The sequence below is a fragment of the Paralichthys olivaceus genome, chromosome 11 (assembly GCF_024713975.1).
Source record: "Paralichthys olivaceus isolate ysfri-2021 chromosome 11, ASM2471397v2, whole genome shotgun sequence".
Taxonomy (NCBI): Eukaryota; Metazoa; Chordata; class Actinopteri; order Pleuronectiformes; family Paralichthyidae; genus Paralichthys; species Paralichthys olivaceus.
This window is the reverse complement of record NC_091103.1, coordinates 17,274,108-17,292,346: the sequence shown is the minus strand read 5'-3', so window position 1 is coordinate 17,292,346 and position 18,239 is coordinate 17,274,108. Positions and strand designations below refer to the sequence as shown.

The 18,239-nt window shown below is 41.4% G+C and overlaps 3 protein-coding genes across 4 annotated transcripts; 2 read left to right on the top strand and 1 right to left on the bottom strand.

The window, feature by feature from the left end:
* Positions 1–1,621: 1,621 nt before the first annotated feature.
* Positions 1,622–10,094, top strand: sptssb (serine palmitoyltransferase, small subunit B). 2 transcript variants are annotated; one of them, XM_020088208.2, is made up of 2 exons: positions 1,622–1,935; positions 4,033–10,094. In XM_020088208.2, the coding sequence occupies exon 2, from the start codon at positions 4,041–4,043 to the stop codon at positions 4,281–4,283; it is 243 nt and encodes an 80-aa protein (XP_019943767.2). In that variant the 5' UTR covers positions 1,622–1,935; positions 4,033–4,040; the 3' UTR covers positions 4,284–10,094. The 2 variants fall into 2 exon arrangements, with proteins under 2 accessions (XP_019943767.2, XP_069389990.1); XM_069533889.1 differs by lacking the exon at positions 1,622–1,935 and adding an exon at positions 1,997–2,143.
* Positions 10,095–12,682: 2,588 nt separating this feature from the next.
* On the top strand, positions 12,683–14,797 carry otol1b (otolin 1b). The gene is made up of 4 exons (XM_020088199.2): positions 12,683–13,086; positions 13,168–13,257; positions 13,624–13,695; positions 13,769–14,797. Exons 1-4 carry the CDS (start codon positions 12,684–12,686, stop codon positions 14,665–14,667), a joined length of 1,464 nt encoding a protein of 487 aa, XP_019943758.2. The 5' UTR covers position 12,683; the 3' UTR covers positions 14,668–14,797.
* A 1,190-nt stretch (positions 14,798–15,987) lies between these two features.
* LOC109630247 (low affinity immunoglobulin gamma Fc region receptor III-A-like) lies at positions 15,988–18,209 on the bottom strand. The gene is made up of 6 exons (XM_020088312.2): positions 18,045–18,209; positions 17,926–17,961; positions 17,443–17,733; positions 17,033–17,305; positions 16,454–16,717; positions 15,988–16,339 (listed from the first exon to the last, which is right to left on the bottom strand). The coding sequence occupies exons 1-6, from the start codon at positions 18,067–18,069 to the stop codon at positions 16,155–16,157; spliced, it is 1,074 nt and encodes a 357-aa protein (XP_019943871.1). The 5' UTR covers positions 18,070–18,209; the 3' UTR covers positions 15,988–16,154.
* Positions 18,210–18,239: the final 30 nt, after the last annotated feature.

Here is an 18,239-nt window from a genome sequence, read left to right as displayed (position 1 = left end):
CTACTTGGGAAAGTGAAGGAGGTGAATCCCCTTTAGGTGTGTATTTGTGTGTTTTTGGGGGCAACTACAATGTAGAGTAGGGGTTCCTTCTCATCACCCTCCTGTTGACCTGATTTTCTCACCATCTTTACATGAGCGCAAACTGAGACCATTTGACCCACATTCACTTCCAGGCGTGTTTACCTGTGATTTCTGGTGTCACACACTCACTGACCAGATATCTGAAAATGTTGGAGCGTTGAGGCTGCTGATCTGATTTGAATAACGATTTCCACAGGACCTGCAGCAGAGTGAGTCTGGAAATGTCACATAAAGACCACAGTGGGTGAACTGAGTCACAAAACCTTTTAGAAAGAGCTGGTTAATATGTGCACAGCGAGGACGCATCCACTCATGAACTGCGTCCAGCATTTCAAACCTGTCCTCATTCTTGTGACTTAAACAAATATCGTGGCGTGTGTCCATGCGTAACTGGTGCACCACTGCCTGTGTTTACATGTCAATAATGCATCCTGTTGTTAAATGTAAGAACAGAGCAGGTCAGCGAACCCTGACAGGATGAGGAGAGTTGAGGAGATGAGGTTTCCTAAGTGTACGTCCGAATGCCCCAAAACAAAGAGACACCTTTTCAAGTTTTTCATGACTGTAGGTGCACCACAAGTGAAGTATAGGCTGTAAGAAGTACTATTCCAACATCATATACAGTATATACACAGAAAATTAGGATGGCAACATACTGGCTTGTATATATAGTTTAAAGCACTGATGCTTCACCAATCAAAAAATAGGGTTTAACAATCTGTACAAGGTGGAACATCCTCCTTCCTTAACCCTCAACTAGAATGAGGAAAACTCTTTAACAGGGGAAAAACCTAAAGATGTCACAGGGATCTGTCTCCCAGGACAGACGGAAGAGAAGTACAAAAGATGTAACAAGTAACAGAACACTTCAACAACAAAAAATCAAAGAAACAAATAACACCCTGGGACAGAGATCGTTTGTTAAATCACATCATATAAAAGCTTCTGGGCCTGCCATCAAGAACAGGGGACATTTATTAAGTGATGTGATGATGATTAGACTCATGGTTCAGACAAAAGGAAACACATAGATTCAAACTCAAAAGCCCAAAAGAGAAAAAATATTCAGAGAATATGAATGTTTAGTATCAATCCCTATATTTTAAAGACTTTGCTACAGTTGTCTTCATGTTAGATATTAAAACCTAGATGATTTCATTTTTGTCATTGAGGTGGAAAACAAATGTATAAAATAAATGTATATACGTGAGGTTTCTCAGGACTGATTGGAGGGTGTCCTTTTCACCTGCACCATAAAGGTCTCTTCACTGATAATCTCATAACATCATTATCTTTAATATCACGTTTCTTTAACCTTGCTTGTAAATTATTTAATGTTTGTTTTATGTTTCCATATACTGATCATATGAACATCCTGAGGCTGCAGTACGAGTGAGTGCGCGCGCGCGCACACACACACACACACACACACACACACACACACACACACACACACACACACACACACACACACACACACACACACACACACACACACACACACACACACACACACACACACACACAATAGTGCTGCCTCTGCTTGTTTTTGCCTCCTGCTACGTCACGGCGGTGCTGCGGCGCTGCGCAGGGCTGCAGCAGCAGCAGGAGGATGATGGAGGAGGTGGTGGGACGGAGGCGCAAAAGGATGCGACACATGGATTGAAGAAAAGTTTAAAGATGCTTTACATGGATGGACTTTACATGACTGACATAAACCTGCGATTAAGACACCGACTCCTCCCGCGCCTCTGATGCGAGGACTTGTTTCCCTCCAGCTGCGTAAAAACGCGCACATCGGCCTGTGTGCGTAAAAGTCCTCTGCGCCTGCACCTGCATGATCTGTGGAGCCAGGTGAGTGAGCACGACTATTAGTGGGTGTGGTGTCAGTGACTAGGTGTGCATGAGTGGTACATATAGGACGGAGGCAGACTGGTGAGGCAGCTTTTTTGGTTTACACTAAACAGCGGAGCGGCAGCAGGACGGACTGCTGTCTGCGGCTCAGCCTCAAAAAGCTCCATCAGTGTGGTTCACACCAGGGAATCTAACGGCGGCTGCTTGGGTGAGTCAATGAAAAGAGTCACATTTAACACAACACAGGATACACAGAGCATTTATACAGCATTTAGAATAATCGGTATAATAAAGAAAATGATGTGCAGATAATTAATTATTGCACATCTGCACAGGAAGGGAAACTTTAAGCTGAAGTGATTTCACTTTCGTGAGCCCAACTGTTGATGGAGGTATTCATGAATACATTCTAATTACAGCCATGCAAAGATGTGCTGTGGTTTATATAACTTCAGTGCAACAGTTCTACTTTACAGGCTGAAGGAAGTAAATGCATCCTGTGTATAGACACTAGTGTCACTTTGCTCGTTGCTATTCTACTAAGTTTATTGTAGAAAGGAGACACCTGCACTTGTAGAGCACCTGTTGGCCCCGCCCCCTTAGCTGTGCAGCAGATTGTATTATAACCTGAGACCACAGGGCGCCCACATGCACTTCACTTTAAATAAACACTGCTTTTTATCACATATTTGGAAAACAGCACATTAACACATTCATTATAAGCAGTGTAATCCACGCAAACAAAGCCTTAAAACAAGTGTTGTTTTGCCTGTATGCTCTGTGGGGATGTGTGAAGTCCCATGTGTGAAGGAACGTGTGTAGAGTGTGAGAATAAGTGTGCCTAGAAAATAAGCTAGTGTTGTTTTACGTCCATGTCGGACCCCTGGGTTTAATTTCATGGCCATTTCTCTATCCACACAACGAGCCCCCATGAGGCCTGCTTGATTGCTCCGTCCTGGACCAGAGGGGCTTTAATGAGAGCTCTCAATTCCCCCCTTACACCTCCTTATTAATAAACAGTCACAAGAGCTATCTTCATTTGAGGATTATTTTCCATTGTGGCCACATAATTACCCCCCAGAAAAATGGTTAACACAGGGCAGAACATGTCTCTATCTGTGTGCTGGGGGTTTTAACGGTTTTCATGATTGAAAACTGTGAATAATCATGTATTATAGAATTGTATTTCACATGTATTATTTTTCTGCATGGAGTAAATTCCATGCAGAAATAAAGTACTGTATTTAAAGTACCGTGTATGCTTTACTAGTACTTTTCTTGAATTAACCATTTTGTGCAAAATATAATGTTGAAATATTTCACTGTTTCACTATTGTAGTTACTTATAATTTACATTGAATCAATTGATAAAATATAATGCATTGTCATACTTTCCTTGAATTATACTATATAGATGAATATAATATTGAAATATTGTACTTTTTGACTATTTTAGTTTCTAGTTTAGTCACTATTTTTAGTTACATATGAAATACTGTATATAATCAACTGATAAATAAGTGGCATTGTTGTAGATCAAACAACAATGCATCAGCATAAAATTCTTGAATTTTACCATTTTGTGCTTCTTTATATTTTAACTCTAAAACATTTCAGAGGGAAGTATTTGACCTTTTGCCACTTTTAGGATTTCCATTTAGTAATTTGATAAAATAGTAATAGATCAAACTACCCACCAGGAGCTTGACATGGAGTAGCTACAACATAAATGCTGCTTCCACAGTAAAGAATCAGTAATGATAATCTACTAACTAAAATATTAACTGGATACATTTTTGCCTTAAGTATTTTTTATTGTTTGATATTTTGAGTAATTAATATTATTTTTAATAATTTGACATTAATACTTCTGTACCTCTACAGTTTAATATGTATATTTATACTTTCAGTTACTACCTCTATGTGCCGCTTCCTTTTTTTAAACCAATTTCAATTCTTGTAATCTCTCTGTGCTCCTCCCTTACCTTCACCTCTGTATTTTTATTGTCGTCCCACCATTTACTGTCTTGACACTTTATCTTTCTTACAACTCATATCTCACATATCTCCACCTCTGTTTTTTTCTCCTTCATCCAGCCTGCAGGATGATCTTCAAGAACCTGAGGGAGTACCTGGCCTGGCTGTACTACCAGTACCTGCTCATCACTGGAATCTACGTCCTAGAGCCCTGGGAAAAGTCAATTTTCAATTCCATCCTCTTCTCCGCCATCGCCATGGTCATCTACACCTCGTATGTCTTTGTGCCCATCCACATGCGCCTGGCACTGGAGTTCTTCTCCGGGATCTTTGGAGGCCAGACCGAGAGCACCATGACACTCATGAACTAAAAGAGGGAGAGGAATATGGAGGAGGACAAAAGAGGCACCCACTGGGTGGATTAGCACGAGACCCCTCCTCACATGGGCAACTTGAGCCCCTCCTCACATTGTCACCTTCAACCAGAAACAGCAGTGGTCAGTCACCTCAGCTAATCGAGACTGAAAATATGCGAAGATCTTAACGGAATTATCTGGAAAACAGAGCCTTACTATCTTCTTTACATCCCACACCCTCTGGCCTTACCCCATGGTATTAGACACATGACTGTACATCACTTTCACAGCCTTGCTGTGAAATGTTGTTTGTCCTTTTTTTCTCACTTATATGTATATATCACCTCTCAGTTTTGCATGATAGGATCATACACAAGTAGATTTGCTTGCTCGCCTCACTACAGAACACTACTCGACTCTTCTCTTTCAGGTATGAATTTTGAGCTGCAGTCTTGGCATCCCAGCGGTTTTCTTCGTCGCTTCCATAAAATTGGAAGATTAGTTACAGATGTAAAGAGAGTGGTCGTAATGGAAGCAGCAGAGCTTGAGATATCTTGAGTTGTAAGACACGGTCACATACGCAAATGCAAAGCAAATATTACCGAGTGAGTTCGACATGAAGCTACGCTGGGATTTGCTTCGCCACAAGAAAACAAATGTTTTATTCACTTTCTCGCTCGCACAGATCGGAAGTGAACTGACACGAGGTGTTTGGCACTCTAATGGCAAAAACTGAACAACTAGATTATGCATTTCCCATAAAACAACTCAATTGGGCCTTTTAATGGATCCTAACTAATTGATTCAAACTTAAATATTTAACCCAATACCCCAAAGGTTGTAACACAATCAGTCTGCCAAAATGTGTAGTTTTCAAACTTTAAATCACGGCAGGAGGTTTTTTGATTCCCAGATTGAGTGGTGTCTTTTCAGAGTTTGCATTCTTCCCCTGTATCTGAGTGTTTGTTCTCCAGGTACTACGGCTTCTTCCCACAGTCCAACGTCATGCAGATTGGGGTTAGGATTAGTACTGTACTAACCGCCATCAATCCCATGAGGCAAAGCGTCTACAACTGCCAGAGATGATGCACAATGATGATGGATTCTCTGCTGACTGATTACTACAGAGTATAAACCATTGACCATCTATATTACAGGGAGTAGTGACTGAGTAAATGAGGTGATTTTAGACACAGTCGCAAGAAAGCTTCCGTCAGGGCCATAGACGATATTATAGTCTGTGTGTGTGTGTGTGTGTGTGTGTGTGTGTGTGTGTGTGTGTCCACTAGCTGCCACGTTATCACTGATTGTGACTTGCTCAACTCACCTCAACGTTTCTGACATGCACTTAATGTTCCTGGTTGATCTGTGGTTTAGTATCAGAACACTATCGCCTGTTGTAGTTCTCTTTATTGACTTTAACACTGACTGATGGGAGGCACACTGCACGTTTCATGTATCACATAGAGAGCTGATAGAAAAGCTCAAGCTGTGCAATGTATCAGGGTGACATTTAATGATTTACTGGTTACAGTTACAGTATAATGGTTAAAGTGAGTAATAGGACAGAACAACTGCATCAGTGCAGTCTTCTCTTCATCTCCTGTTTTTATTACACTGCTGGTATGTCAGGAAGCAGTGCTCAGCACTGAGCATGAGCAAATATTGATCCAACACACCTTTGTGTTTTAGGCTTGGCTTTGTTAATGACGTCGCTTCACTCCATCAACAGCAACTGAACTCGAAGCTGAACTGTTTGCAGTCAGATGCAAAATGCAACCAAATTTAGCCTGAATGCCAAAGAAACCTTCGTCCAGAGAGAACGAGTCGCAGTGTGTGTGGAAGTTGTGGTGAACATTGTATTAGTCGTTTGCTTACAATCATTTTTTATATTTGTGCTTTGGGTCAAGGGCTCGCTAATTACAGTCTGAACATGATCTCTAAGTTAACTTTATTTATATGGAGCTATATATTTATATACACTGGTAAATGCTTGGCTGGTTACAATGTCAATTACCAAATCTTTTTTTTTGTCTTGATTATTTATATGTGTTCTCTTGTGGCCATAAATTACACATTCATTTGTTTCTCTACCTGAAATTGCTTTAATACAGGTATTATTTCTATTTTATGTCATTTCTTTTATCTTTTGAAACATAGTCTCAGACATTTTCTGAATAGCATTTTCCACCATTCACTAAATGAAAGCTTTATTTATACATTAGAGCAACACTCTAGCACACCACAATATTTAGAGAATAAAGTCATATGAAGACACTTGGACTCTTTGTCATCCCTGTTTGGTTTTTGATATGAACTTGCAGCATGTTCTGCCTTTAGTGGAGCACAGCTGTTACTCTGAAATGGAAAGACAAGCAAAACAAAAGCTTATAGGCTATAGTCATTCTTGACACAATAGACTACACCATATAAAGTGAATTCACACAATGAGGCAGAGTCACCAAACCAGTTCTACCAAGACAGTGCAGGAATAGATGCCCATGGGCTCCACTTTCCCTCATGCAGGTAATGTGTGCATAGCTGCAACACTGCTGACATGAGGCCTGCGCCACCTCCATTTTAACCATTGTTGATAAAGGGATCAGAGACTTTTGATGCTATACACCCCCCTCTTTTTTTATTTTACAAGATGTTGTGACATCTCTTCCTTTTCGTCTCCTTTCCATCTTCTTTCTTTGATCTGCTTTTCCTACTGTTCATGGTCCCTTCCCTTCCCCTCTTTTCCTTCCCTCTCCTTTCTTTTCCCGTCCCTTCCTTTTTGGTTCTTCTTTTTCTTTTAAAGTCTGCCTCGGGCTTATTGAAGAGCGCTCGCGTGTTTACACTTCACATGTTAATTTGTAGCACATGTAGTAAGAAGCCAGAGGTTATCTCCATAATGACACGGCGTAAACAGAGTTTTGTGCAGACTCATGCGATCTCAGAGGTCTATTGTTTCCGTTGTGTTTACATGTGGTCTGTGACCGTTTCTGCCACAGAAAACCTGAGAGCGTTCCTGGCAACTGTCAGGTCGACAGACAGACAGACAGACAGACGGACATACATACATACATACATACATACATACATACATACATACATACATACCACATCTCAGGTCACAAGGAAACTATAAAAAGTCTCCATAATGTCTCCATGGCAACAACTCCTTTTGAACCATAACCTATGACAAACATGTAGAACAACACACACACACACACATTTGCCTGGTTTAAAATATAATTAAATCACATTTGACTTTTCACATTTGACGGACGAAGCCATCGCTTATGATGACTACCCTTTCGATGCAGAATGAATTTAAACTGGCAACCCTTAGATCTGTCCCCTCCCAAAAAAGAAAAAAAGAGAAGATGATAAATGAGAGTTTTTCAATCAGCTTGTTTTGAGGGAACAGTGTTTGCACTGCTGGGTGTGTGTGTGTGTTGTAGTGCTTCAGGTGGGGTCTTTGTTAAACACTCTTAACAATATGTTTCCTTATAATGATAAGAGAATGTAGTTTCCAGGAAAGAGTCTCATTTCATATAAAGTCAAAAATATTAATAGACATGAACATTTTACAGCTAAAACCAAATCCAAGAGGAATTTCCCAAATTAATTTTGCTCATTTTTAAAAAACTCTTCATACACCGAGAAAAACAAAGGCTCTAAAATGCATTAGACATGATGGTCTGTGTTTTAACATGATTTGAAAATATAATTACATCCACAACACAGTTCAGGTACAGAATCACAACATCACAGTTTGAGAATGAATGATACTGCATCAGCTTTCCCTTTCGTCTGATCTCTCTGTAACAGCTATTGTAGCTGTGGCATTTTGGAACTATTGTGCAATTATTGTCATTCTTTGTTAAAAGATGGAGGAGGAATTTGCTTCATGACACTCCCCCCGTAAAGCTCTACTTTATATCTGAGCTCTGAATCAGTCAATATGATCCTAGGAGTGGTGGCCTGATAAAAACCTGAGCCCAGTAAGGCGTGAAACCACAGTCAGAGCCAAACCCTAAAATGATCAATGGACTTTCTTTTCACATGTAAAAACATTTCTGCTGTCTGTTCATAGTAACTTAGAGGAAGAAGTTGCTGTAAAATATGCTCATGACTATATTAACTAAATTGTAAAGATTAAAGTATAAAGCAGATTTAGTAGCTGATACATATTTTTCTTCATACCAACATACGTCGTTCATGTTCAGATATCTTAACAATAACATTGAATAATTCAAGCTCAGTAACTGTAAAGATCCCTCTGGTTAAAACAGAAACACAAGTCTGCCACCTAGTGGTCAAGCAGAGGGATCATCCTTTGCTCGCTGTACCTCAGCTGTGTTGAACAATAATCTCATTCTTGGTTCAAGTCACTGAATCCAGCAAGAAGACACTGTAGTGTTAGTACTTCTGATTCTCTTGAGACTATCGGGTTCACTCATGTGGTTTATTTTACAGGGTGGTGCTGTATAGTCACAGAATAGAGGGGGATTTTCATCAATGTGTGCACCCAGGTTTGAAGGAATGTTTCACAGGGCAACAAGAATTTCAGTGTGAAACACACAAAGGAGGGAGTGATATCAAACCTGTGTGTTCTTCACAAGGTCATAGATCCTGCTCAGTGTGCTTCTCCTGATCGCTGCAGTGGGAATAGTGCTGATAATCAGTTTAGGGTGAACCCTGCGAAGGTGAAGATTGTACTGTAATAGAAAGTGCTTGATCGTGGGTGCTTGTTCATTTATAGGCTAACTGTTAACTGGTTATGAAACGGTCTCATTTTAATATTGCTGACCTACAATAGCAAATTTTGGAAAATTGGCTTTTTGTATACACTACAGATTTGTGTGGCCTTTGGAAAAACTTCATTCTCTCCAGTCTTTATGCAAAGCCAACCAAACCATCTGCAGGCTCTATCTTCTTATTCACTGGACAGAGTGGTATTAATTTTATATCTGATCATATCTCAAACTGTTGAGAAACAATACAAAAATTATGCAGTTTTTCCAAATTTGTAATGTATTTTTTTTAAATTAATTTAAAAATCCCTGAACTCTTCACTGATCACGTTTGAACTACCAATAAAAATATGGAAGCAAATTTAATTATGTTAAATTTAAATTTAATTAAAAAAAAAATACATTACAAATATGTTTTTATTACAATGTAGAAAACCAACCCTGGACAGAGTGTGGCAAGAGTGTTCTGTGCTCTGACTAGATGAGATGTCTTCACTGCCAAAAGATCTCCCATCATCCACAAAGCACTTCTCCCCTTCTCTCTGTCTCTCTGCCCCCCCACATTCATTTATTTATTTGAATACATGTCAATAACTATGTTTCTTTTTTCTCCCATAGTCCCTCTCTCTCTCTCTCTCTCTCTCACTCTCTCATTGCAGGTAACTCTGTCTCCAGAACTGCAGGAGAACCACTATTATGATAATTATTATTAACAACAATACTTATCAGTAATTATGATATATTAATTGTTGCTGTTTATAATAAATAACTTCTTTACACTGTTATTGTTTACATTTTAACCAGTCAGAGCTGATACCTGTGTTCCCAGTCTCTCTCTCCTCTCTCTCCCCCTCCTCCCCCTCCCTACTATCTCTCTCTTTTCTCTCCCCTCTTTTCCACCCATCTCTCATCTCCTCCCCCCCATTTTCTTTGCTCAACCCAACCGGTCGAGGCAGTCGACCGCCCACATTGAGTCTGGTTCTAGAGGTTTCTCCCTGTTAATGAGAGAGTTTTTCCTCCACAGTCACCAAAGTGCTGCTCATTGTGGGAACTGTTGGGTTTCTCTATATTAAGAGTTTAAGGTCTTGCCCTTCTATGTAAAGTGCCTTGAGATAATGTATATTATGATTTGGTGCTATACAAATAAAATTGAATTGAATTGAATTGAATTGAATTGAATCTCTTGCCAAAGTCATTAGCAGCTTGTTCTTCCGGAACACGATCCCACAGTAAAGGACAGGAAAACAGTCCACTGCTTTCTTTGTGCTAGCAGGGGAATAATCATATGGACAATGGTCGTTTGCTGTGTTGGTTTCTAAACACGTCTCTATCTTTTTGTTCCACACTCGCCCTTGTAACTCACTCTATACACTTTTACCTTCGACATCTCCTTTACATGAATGGAGTTAATGAAAGGCAATACCCCTCCATCCACTCAGCCGTCTTTGCTCTGCTGAAGGCTGCACCTGCTGGGTAAGTTAACTCTTCCTTTTCCCTTGCTCTCAAGTGTGTGTGTGCTCTTGTACAGAGATCTTTGTGAGGACCATTTGAGCCTACAACCTCCGGAGTGAGGACATATTCGCCTGTCCTCACATTCTGACCCACCTTTAATGGACTGTTTGGTGGTTAAGACTTGGTTTTAGGGTAAGAATAAGGTTTAGGGTTAGGCATTTAGTTGTGATGATTAAGGTTAGGGTAAGGGGCTAGGGAATGCATTATGCCAATGAGTGTCCTCACTAAGATGGAAGTACAAACATGTGTGTGTGTGGATGGAGGCCGAGGGCAGGGCCGGTGCCAGTGTTAAATAATTGGACAGGGGAGAGGCGCCAGGGTCCGCTGTAACCAGCTGGGCACTGTAAGATGACCGCCACTGTTGTGTGTGGTCTGAAAGGAGCAGAGAGACGACGGGGTCGAGGTTGGGCACGGAGAAACCCAAGGGACCAACCCCCACCCTCTCTTGGCTGCCTATCTTACACTCCATCTATTTGTCTTTTCTGGAGGGGCAAGTCAAGGACACTTCACCTGAGCTGCTGGGAAGGAGGGAGGAGAAGGGTTCATAAGCAGAGGTGAAGAGATAAAGAAAAGTGTACGTGAGCAGATTAAAATTTCAAATTTCTCTTATTTAACAGCTTTGCCATCATCACCCATCTCTGTTTCCCGAATACATTTCCCCTTCCTCCTGCTCCCTCACACCTGGTCATGGATCTCTCTGAGGATGTGAGGTCTTGGACAACTCAGGCATGTCCACTGCTCAAACATGCACTTGCACTTCCATGTTGAGGGTTTCCTGTAGACAACTAGCAGAAAATCTCTTTTTTCTACTAAAACTCAATGCTATCCTGTTACACTGCAAGAATGAATCATTGTGCAGCTACACAGTGTGAATCACAGTTAGCGTATATTAGCTGCCAGAGGTATCTGGGCCTCATGTGCATGAAAGTCAGTCACTGTGAGGAGGTGAGCATTGCAACAGCACTGATTTAAGGGAGATAGGCTGGTTCCCAACAAACAGCTCAGGTTTAGTAACTGTTGAGTGAGGAGATTATCAGTTCTCTTCAGACTAAACCCTTCTTCTGGATGTTCACCAAGTACCATCGATTGTAAATACTAAGCCCCCCTGTGCTATGTGCCAGTTTAAGGATCTCATACTAAGTCATTTTAAATTAGCTGTTGCAGATATTTTCATCAAGGGGCAACTTGCAAGACTCTGCATGGGATGATACAATAAAAGCTCTAAGATTAAAATGGTTTGCACCTTCCCGTCTGTGGAAAGCTGCACAAACCAAAACTTAAAAAAGGCCATTGTGGTGCACTGGCCTCTGTCACAGAACCCTCTTTGCTTGGCTTTGTCCCACCGTAAGAGCCTGGGTAGAAGGTTGGATGTTGGAGGAATGCCTCACATATCGGATGACCCATTGCCCCGCGGCCTTTGCTCCTCACCTAGCTTGCAGCGATGGAGTGCCCCCGGCTGCCGCTGTATCCCGTGTCACAAAAGCACCTTTCTACACAACAGGGCTACAGAGGATGGGCCACAGCACAGTGGTTCTCCTCGGGTCAGCACCAGCTCGCCGTCGTTGGATTTCAGACCTCCCCCTTTTTCTTCCAGAAAACACCCTCACTGGTGGGGATATTATTTCGCCCAAGCCTGGCATAGATATCAGAGAGACCTGGAGCTCCTGGTGCTGCCTCCAAGACGCCGCTAGAGAGGATAAATGATCATACTACTTATGCATAATTGGGTGAGTCTTCTCAACTCTGCTGCATATATGTTCTCAGAAAACTGAACTTTGAGCCTTTGACGAAAGTTGGATATTAACGCAACAAATAACTCAACTAATGTAGTTGTTGGTTTACTGAACTTAAATCATAGGATATTGAGACGGAAAACCTGCAAGCTTGGTCTCTGGATCACTGGGAGAATCTATATTTAGGTGGAAACTAACACAAGTAATTAACCTGTAATTAACAGTGCACATGGAAATTTAAGATTGAACTAATGAGAACTAAATCACTCATCCATATTTTGTGATATGATTGACAACTGTGAACTGATCAGTATTTTTTGTAACGTCTTGTTTTTCATTGAAAAGTAGATGGAAAAAGGAAAGTGGTGCAGAAGTTCAGAGAAAAAGTGTGTTGTATAAACTCTGTTCTCAGATCCCAGTCGACCATGAGGACTATCTCGTGTCAGTGGACCCTAGTGGCTGTCGTTGTGGTTGCACTCACTGTGGTGTCCTGCGCTGAGGCGAAGACGACACAGAAGCCAAAGTATCAGTACACCAAGAAGCCTGTCCCTCATATCACATTGCATGGCCCTGTGACCACCAGCATACCCAAGACTCTCAAGATAGTGGCCAGTGCAAATCCTGTGGTGCCCCTCCCCCTGCCAACCAAGGAGAGGACCACCTATCCAAGTCATGTCTTTCCTCAGTACCACACTGAGAGCCCTGAGCCCTCTGGTGTTGGCCTTGAGAACTACACTCTGGATTACAATGAGTGTTACTTTAACTTCTGCGAGTGCTGTCCTCCGGAACGGGGCCCCAGGGGCCCAAAGGGAGACAGAGGCCTGGCAGGTATAACACTCAAAGGTAATGGCAAGATAGAAATTGTATTTTTGCTTCTAGAATTAAATTCTCTTATGTTTGCTCATGTAGGACCACCTGGTGAACGAGGCCCTGCAGGGGCAGCTGGTTTACAAGGACCACCAGGTGTGAACGGTCCTGCAGGATTTAAAGGAAGCAAGGGTAAATATAATATGGTTAAATATAATCATCAGTGGCAAGAACTGAAGTGAAATTTGTCCGACTTCTGACCACAACGCTGGGTGTGGTTGGAAACAGACTCGAAACCTACATCTACAGAAGGAAGTGAAACACTGTATTTCAGCTTGGAGTTTTTATGACTGGAAGAATACAAATAAATAAAAAAAGTTTGATTGAGTCTTGTGACTTTAAAAACATATAGTCGCCTCAAACAAAGGCTCGGACGAAAGGGTCCCCCATTCAATATTTAGTTCTTCTTCACCTGTAGCCTTCAATTATATGATTGTCCTGTTGTGAATCTGTTGGATATCATTAATTAAACATTAGCCTTCTATGTCAATTTCTTAGGGGATAAAGGTGACAGAGGAAACAGTGGGACTGCTGGGCCAGCAGGTATCCCAGGAAAACCAGCACAGAAAGGTACAAATGTGTTGAGGCGGTAGTTTTATTTTTGTATGTTACTAGAGTTCTGACAGTTTCCATTATCTTGCAGGGGATATTGGCTCGAAAGGTGAGAAAGGTGAAATAGGACTGCAAGGTGTCAAAGGTAATAGTGGAGAGAAAGGGGAACCTGGCCAGAATGGGAGTGCTGGTGAGAAGGGAGAACCGGGAAAAGAGGGACCAGCTGGACCTCCAGGAGTGGCTGTTGAGCTAGGTCCTAAGGGAGATAAAGGAGATAAGGGGGAGTGTGGCACTTTTGGAGAGAGAGGACAGAAAGGAGAGCGAGGTGATCCTGGACAATCTGGCATCCCAGGAGTGATGGGCATTCCAGGAATTAATGGCAAACATGGATCCTCAGGTCCTGCAGGTGTCCGAGGGGATCAGGGACCTCCTGGACCTCCAGGAGAAGCAGGGGTAAGAGGGTCCCAAGGACCACAAGGCATACGAGGGATGCCTGGGCCAAAGGGGGACAGAGGTTACCCTGGGATGAGAGGTGACCGAGGCATCCGTGGATTGAAAGGGGCTAAAGGATCAGGGGTTCCCCAGAAACGCTCAGCCTTCAGTGTCGGCATCTCTCCAAAAAAGTCCTTCCCACCCTCTGGCTTCCCGATCCGCTTTGACAAAATCTTCTACAATGAAGAAAATCACTTTAATGTCTCTTCCAACAGCTTCACATGTATCATCCCTGGGGTTTATGTCTTCTCCTTCCACATCACTGTACGCAATCAGCCACTGCGAGCCACGCTCGTAGTGAACGGGACACGACGGGTAAGGACAAGAGACTCTCTGTATGGTCAGGACATTGACCAGGCTTCCACTCTGGTGGTGCTGCGGCTGGCGTTGGGGGATCAGGTATGGATGGAGACATTCAGAGACTGGAATGGGGTGTACGCAAGCAGCGAGGACGACAGCATCTTCTCTGGGTTTCTGCTTTACCCAGACAAGCCCTGATACTTAATGGTGCTGACAATCTCTTCTACCATACTGTCCCAAAATGATCATCTATGAAAAAGACCAAATACTGGTGGTGCTACACTTTCATACTCACTACATATGAACTGCTCAAAAGCTCTACTATACACTAGAGGACTGGTTTTGTCACAATCATTGCATTTATTGCTTCATCCGTGTATTAGTATCCTCCAGCTTTACCCTTATGGATAAATATGAAAAAACAGCTGCTTTTGTTAATGATATATATATTTATTTACAATGTTTTGAATAAAATATGCACGTAAATAGGGCTAAATACAGAGAGGGAAGCTAAAATTATCTCAATCCTAACTCCAATACTTAAACATTACCCACTTTATTAATTTTATTTTGGTTTTTAAAGATTTTTTGGATTTCATTAATATTCATTCAAAAACATTTTTAAATGAAATGAATTAGTAGCTTATAGTTAGTAATATGGTAAGGTTAAGGATTTTTTAACGACAATGAGGGGGGGACCACGGCACACTGCAGCAGGAGATGTGGCCGAGATGTGGACAAGATTCCCCAAATGGGTTAAGTTCCCCAATCAACCAATGCCCAACCACTAACCTCAGACCCAGATAATATTTGATTTAATCAATTTAGAATTACAGAGAGAGAGGACTTGCTTGTCTGCTGCACTCAACCCCAGGCCAGTGTGCACTCCACCCAAATCTCATCTGGGATTAACAAATCTAAGCCACCCCTTTACCCAACACCCTCCACAGATAATAATATAATTATACATACAAAACTGCATAAATAAAATGTGAACGCTTATGTGATGCTTTTATACTTTAGGCTAAAATACTGTTAATGAATATACCAGCAGTAAATTAAAAGTTAGCAGGGTTTTTTCTCCCATTATTATTAGAATTTCCTTTAAACCCACAATTATGTATTCATAGTCATAGTGTTCATTCACAGTCAGTCGTTAATTATGTACTCAGTTAATGGCCTCGTGTTATTCTTGTTTCTCTCTGCCTCAGTCTTTGTCTTTAAGTTTTACTCTGAATTTCTCGTCCTGTTTCCTTTCTAATCCAGGCTATCAGTGTCTAACTGCATTTTGAGACAGAAATATATAATGTATGTGCTGAGTAAAAATATCACTGTGAGCTGCATTACTATTATTATTGCAACTCCAGCAAAAAGGACCTAACTCTTGCATTTGAGAACTATATATAATATCCACTGTCCTTTTATTATACCAATACATGTAATATGTAAGCAGTATTGTTGTACAATGAGGCTGTATAAAGAGAGTGTTTGAGTGCAAATAAAATCCAGTAGCACATATACAATTTATGGAATGTTTTATTTACTTGAATTCTTTTTTTGAATCAACACTTTTGATCATACAGAGGAGATGAGGATGTTTATACTTGGAGTTACTTGAGTCTCACCTTATTATTTTGATTTAGGATCATTCACATATGCAACAGTTTAGAATGTATGATAACTTGTCAATGTATAACAGTGGTTGGAGTCATGTCATCAAAGTAATCTGGCATCTCATTGTGTGACATCTGTGAGTCTGGAGCTGGAGAGGCTTGGTAAAGAAACATCTGGGCTGCTGCTGGGGATGAGACTGGGGGAACAAAAGGCCTTGCATTTCTGGGTTGAAGAAAGGGAGGCATCGTCGGTTGTCCTGTTGGGTCAGAGACAAGTTGACCTCAGACATTTCACTAATCAGAACCAGGATTAAGTATCAAACTATTAATCTAACAAGGAGACACAGCATGTTGTGTTTATGTCAGTGTACCTGTCACTTGTCCAAAGCTTTTGGGTTCACTCCACCTGGAGATGTCCAACTGAGGCACCTTGGCTTTGCAGCTGTAATGCCCTGGTCTCTGTTTGGCCAGAAATCGGTTCTCAGAGGTCGCTGTTCCCAGTCGCTTGTTGTTGTTGTAGAAATAGTAATTTATTGAAGGGGCAGGAGCGTGGGCGTTGTATTGGAGGTGGCAGATGAGTCTCATCTTTAGGTGATCTAACTCAACAATCTCCAAAATTGGCTGTGTCAGAACCTCTGCACCAGAGCCACAGAAGAGAAAATAAACAACTGTCACATTCAAAGTGTTTAAAATAAAGAGAATTATTCATACCTTGAATCAGGCTGATAATAAATGGAGCGATGCTTGACTGCTGATATCAAAACCAACATTCATGTATTTCATCAAAGAACAGTCATATCATTTCGTTTACAGCTAAATATAAGAGAGGTGTTGAACTTCTCATCTCAGTCTTGGCAAGAAAGTGAATGAGAACATTTTCCAAAGGTACTTTTCACCTGGAACCACAAGCAAACTCTTTTAAATGCAATCCAACCTGTATGTTAACTCACCTAAGACCTGCACTGAAGCCTCAGCTGAAATGACAGAGCGTGTAAGTCTGTCTGCGTCCCAGGAGGCCCGGCAAGAATACATCCCCTGGTCTTCCAGGGTCAGGTTGTTCAGGTGAAAATGTGGGTTGCTGCCACTTTGTATCATGATTTCAACATTGTCCCTGTACAGAATCACCTCATGAATTGAGGGATTGCCTCGGACATGGCACGTGAACTTTAAGGTTTGTCCAACGAGGCCATGTTGAGGTGGGACTTCCAGGATGGCCCAACCTCCTGAACGAAGAGGAGAAAGTTACCATGTTATGTTGAATAGTGTTGCAAGACCAAAACATACATGATGATCTCATATTAAAAAAAAACAAATGCAGAAGTGACGAGACTTTCAATAAAATAGATAAATAAGAATTTACCATCCACCTGGATCTCCACAGGCAGACTCTTGAGGGTGTATATGTTTCCCACCAGTGAGTCCCTCAGGCCCTGGCAATAATATTTCCCACTATCTTTAACCCTGGCTTTCCACAGGACCAGGTGCTCGCCAGAGTGTCCTAGCTTCTCAGATCCTTTAAACCACTGGTAATCCCATTTGGACCCATGGACATCAGGAACGCTGCATCTCAGCCGGACCTCCTCCCCAGAGAAGATCCTCGAGTCCCCCAACACACTCTCCACAACAGCACTTAATAAGGTCTCTAAAGGCGCTGTACAGAGATAAACACACAGAATAATCTATATAATCTGTTTTGATTATGAATGTTTAACTGAATTACTTAAAATCATATTAATGTCGTATGTTCAGCAGAAGCAGCTAATATACTGATTATAGTATGATATGCTTACAAATTTGAAAATGTTTTTATGAGGCATGAATTCTAAGAGTATTTGGTACATACCCACAGGTGGTAGATGCTGCGCAAGAGTCAAAATAACTGTAATAGAAAATAATCAAGGATCAAATTAGCAGAAAACAATATGACTGAATGTTGATTTTATAAAAGAGAAGAAAACTCACAGAGGAGGGAAATGACCACGTCCATTCTGGGTGCACTGTAGGAAGCCAAGCCCCGAGGGGGTTACATATATTTATAATGAGGAGGGAAGTGAATTTTTTTTTTTCTTTTCACACAGGATATCCCCTTTCCAAAAACATAAGTTTTCATTTCACTGTCAGATGTGAGCAAATTTCTTAACAAGGAGGAACAGCAAA

Excerpts from the sequence above, each read along its gene's own strand:
- sptssb (XM_020088208.2), top strand. The coding sequence starts at position 4,041 with ATGATCTTCAAGAACCTGAGGGAGTACCTGGCCTGGCTGTACTACCAG.
- LOC109630247 (XM_020088312.2), bottom strand. The coding sequence starts at position 18,069 with ATGGACGTGGTCATTTCCCTCCTCT. Across the intron at positions 16,718-17,032 it reads GGCTTCAGTGCAGGTCTTAG|AGGTTCTGACACAGCCAATT; the intron begins GTGAGTTAACAT and ends GCTCTGGTGCAG. Across the intron at positions 16,340-16,453 it reads AAGCTTTGGACAAGTGACAG|GACAACCGACGATGCCTCCC; the intron begins GTACACTGACAT and ends CTGACCCAACAG.
- otol1b (XM_020088199.2), top strand. The coding sequence starts at position 12,684 with ATGAGGACTATCTCGTGTCAGTGGACCCTAGTGGCTGTCGTTGTGGTT. Across the intron at positions 13,258-13,623 it reads AGGATTTAAAGGAAGCAAGG|GGGATAAAGGTGACAGAGGA; the intron begins GTAAATATAATA and ends TCAATTTCTTAG. Across the intron at positions 13,696-13,768 it reads AGGAAAACCAGCACAGAAAG|GGGATATTGGCTCGAAAGGT; the intron begins GTACAAATGTGT and ends ATTATCTTGCAG.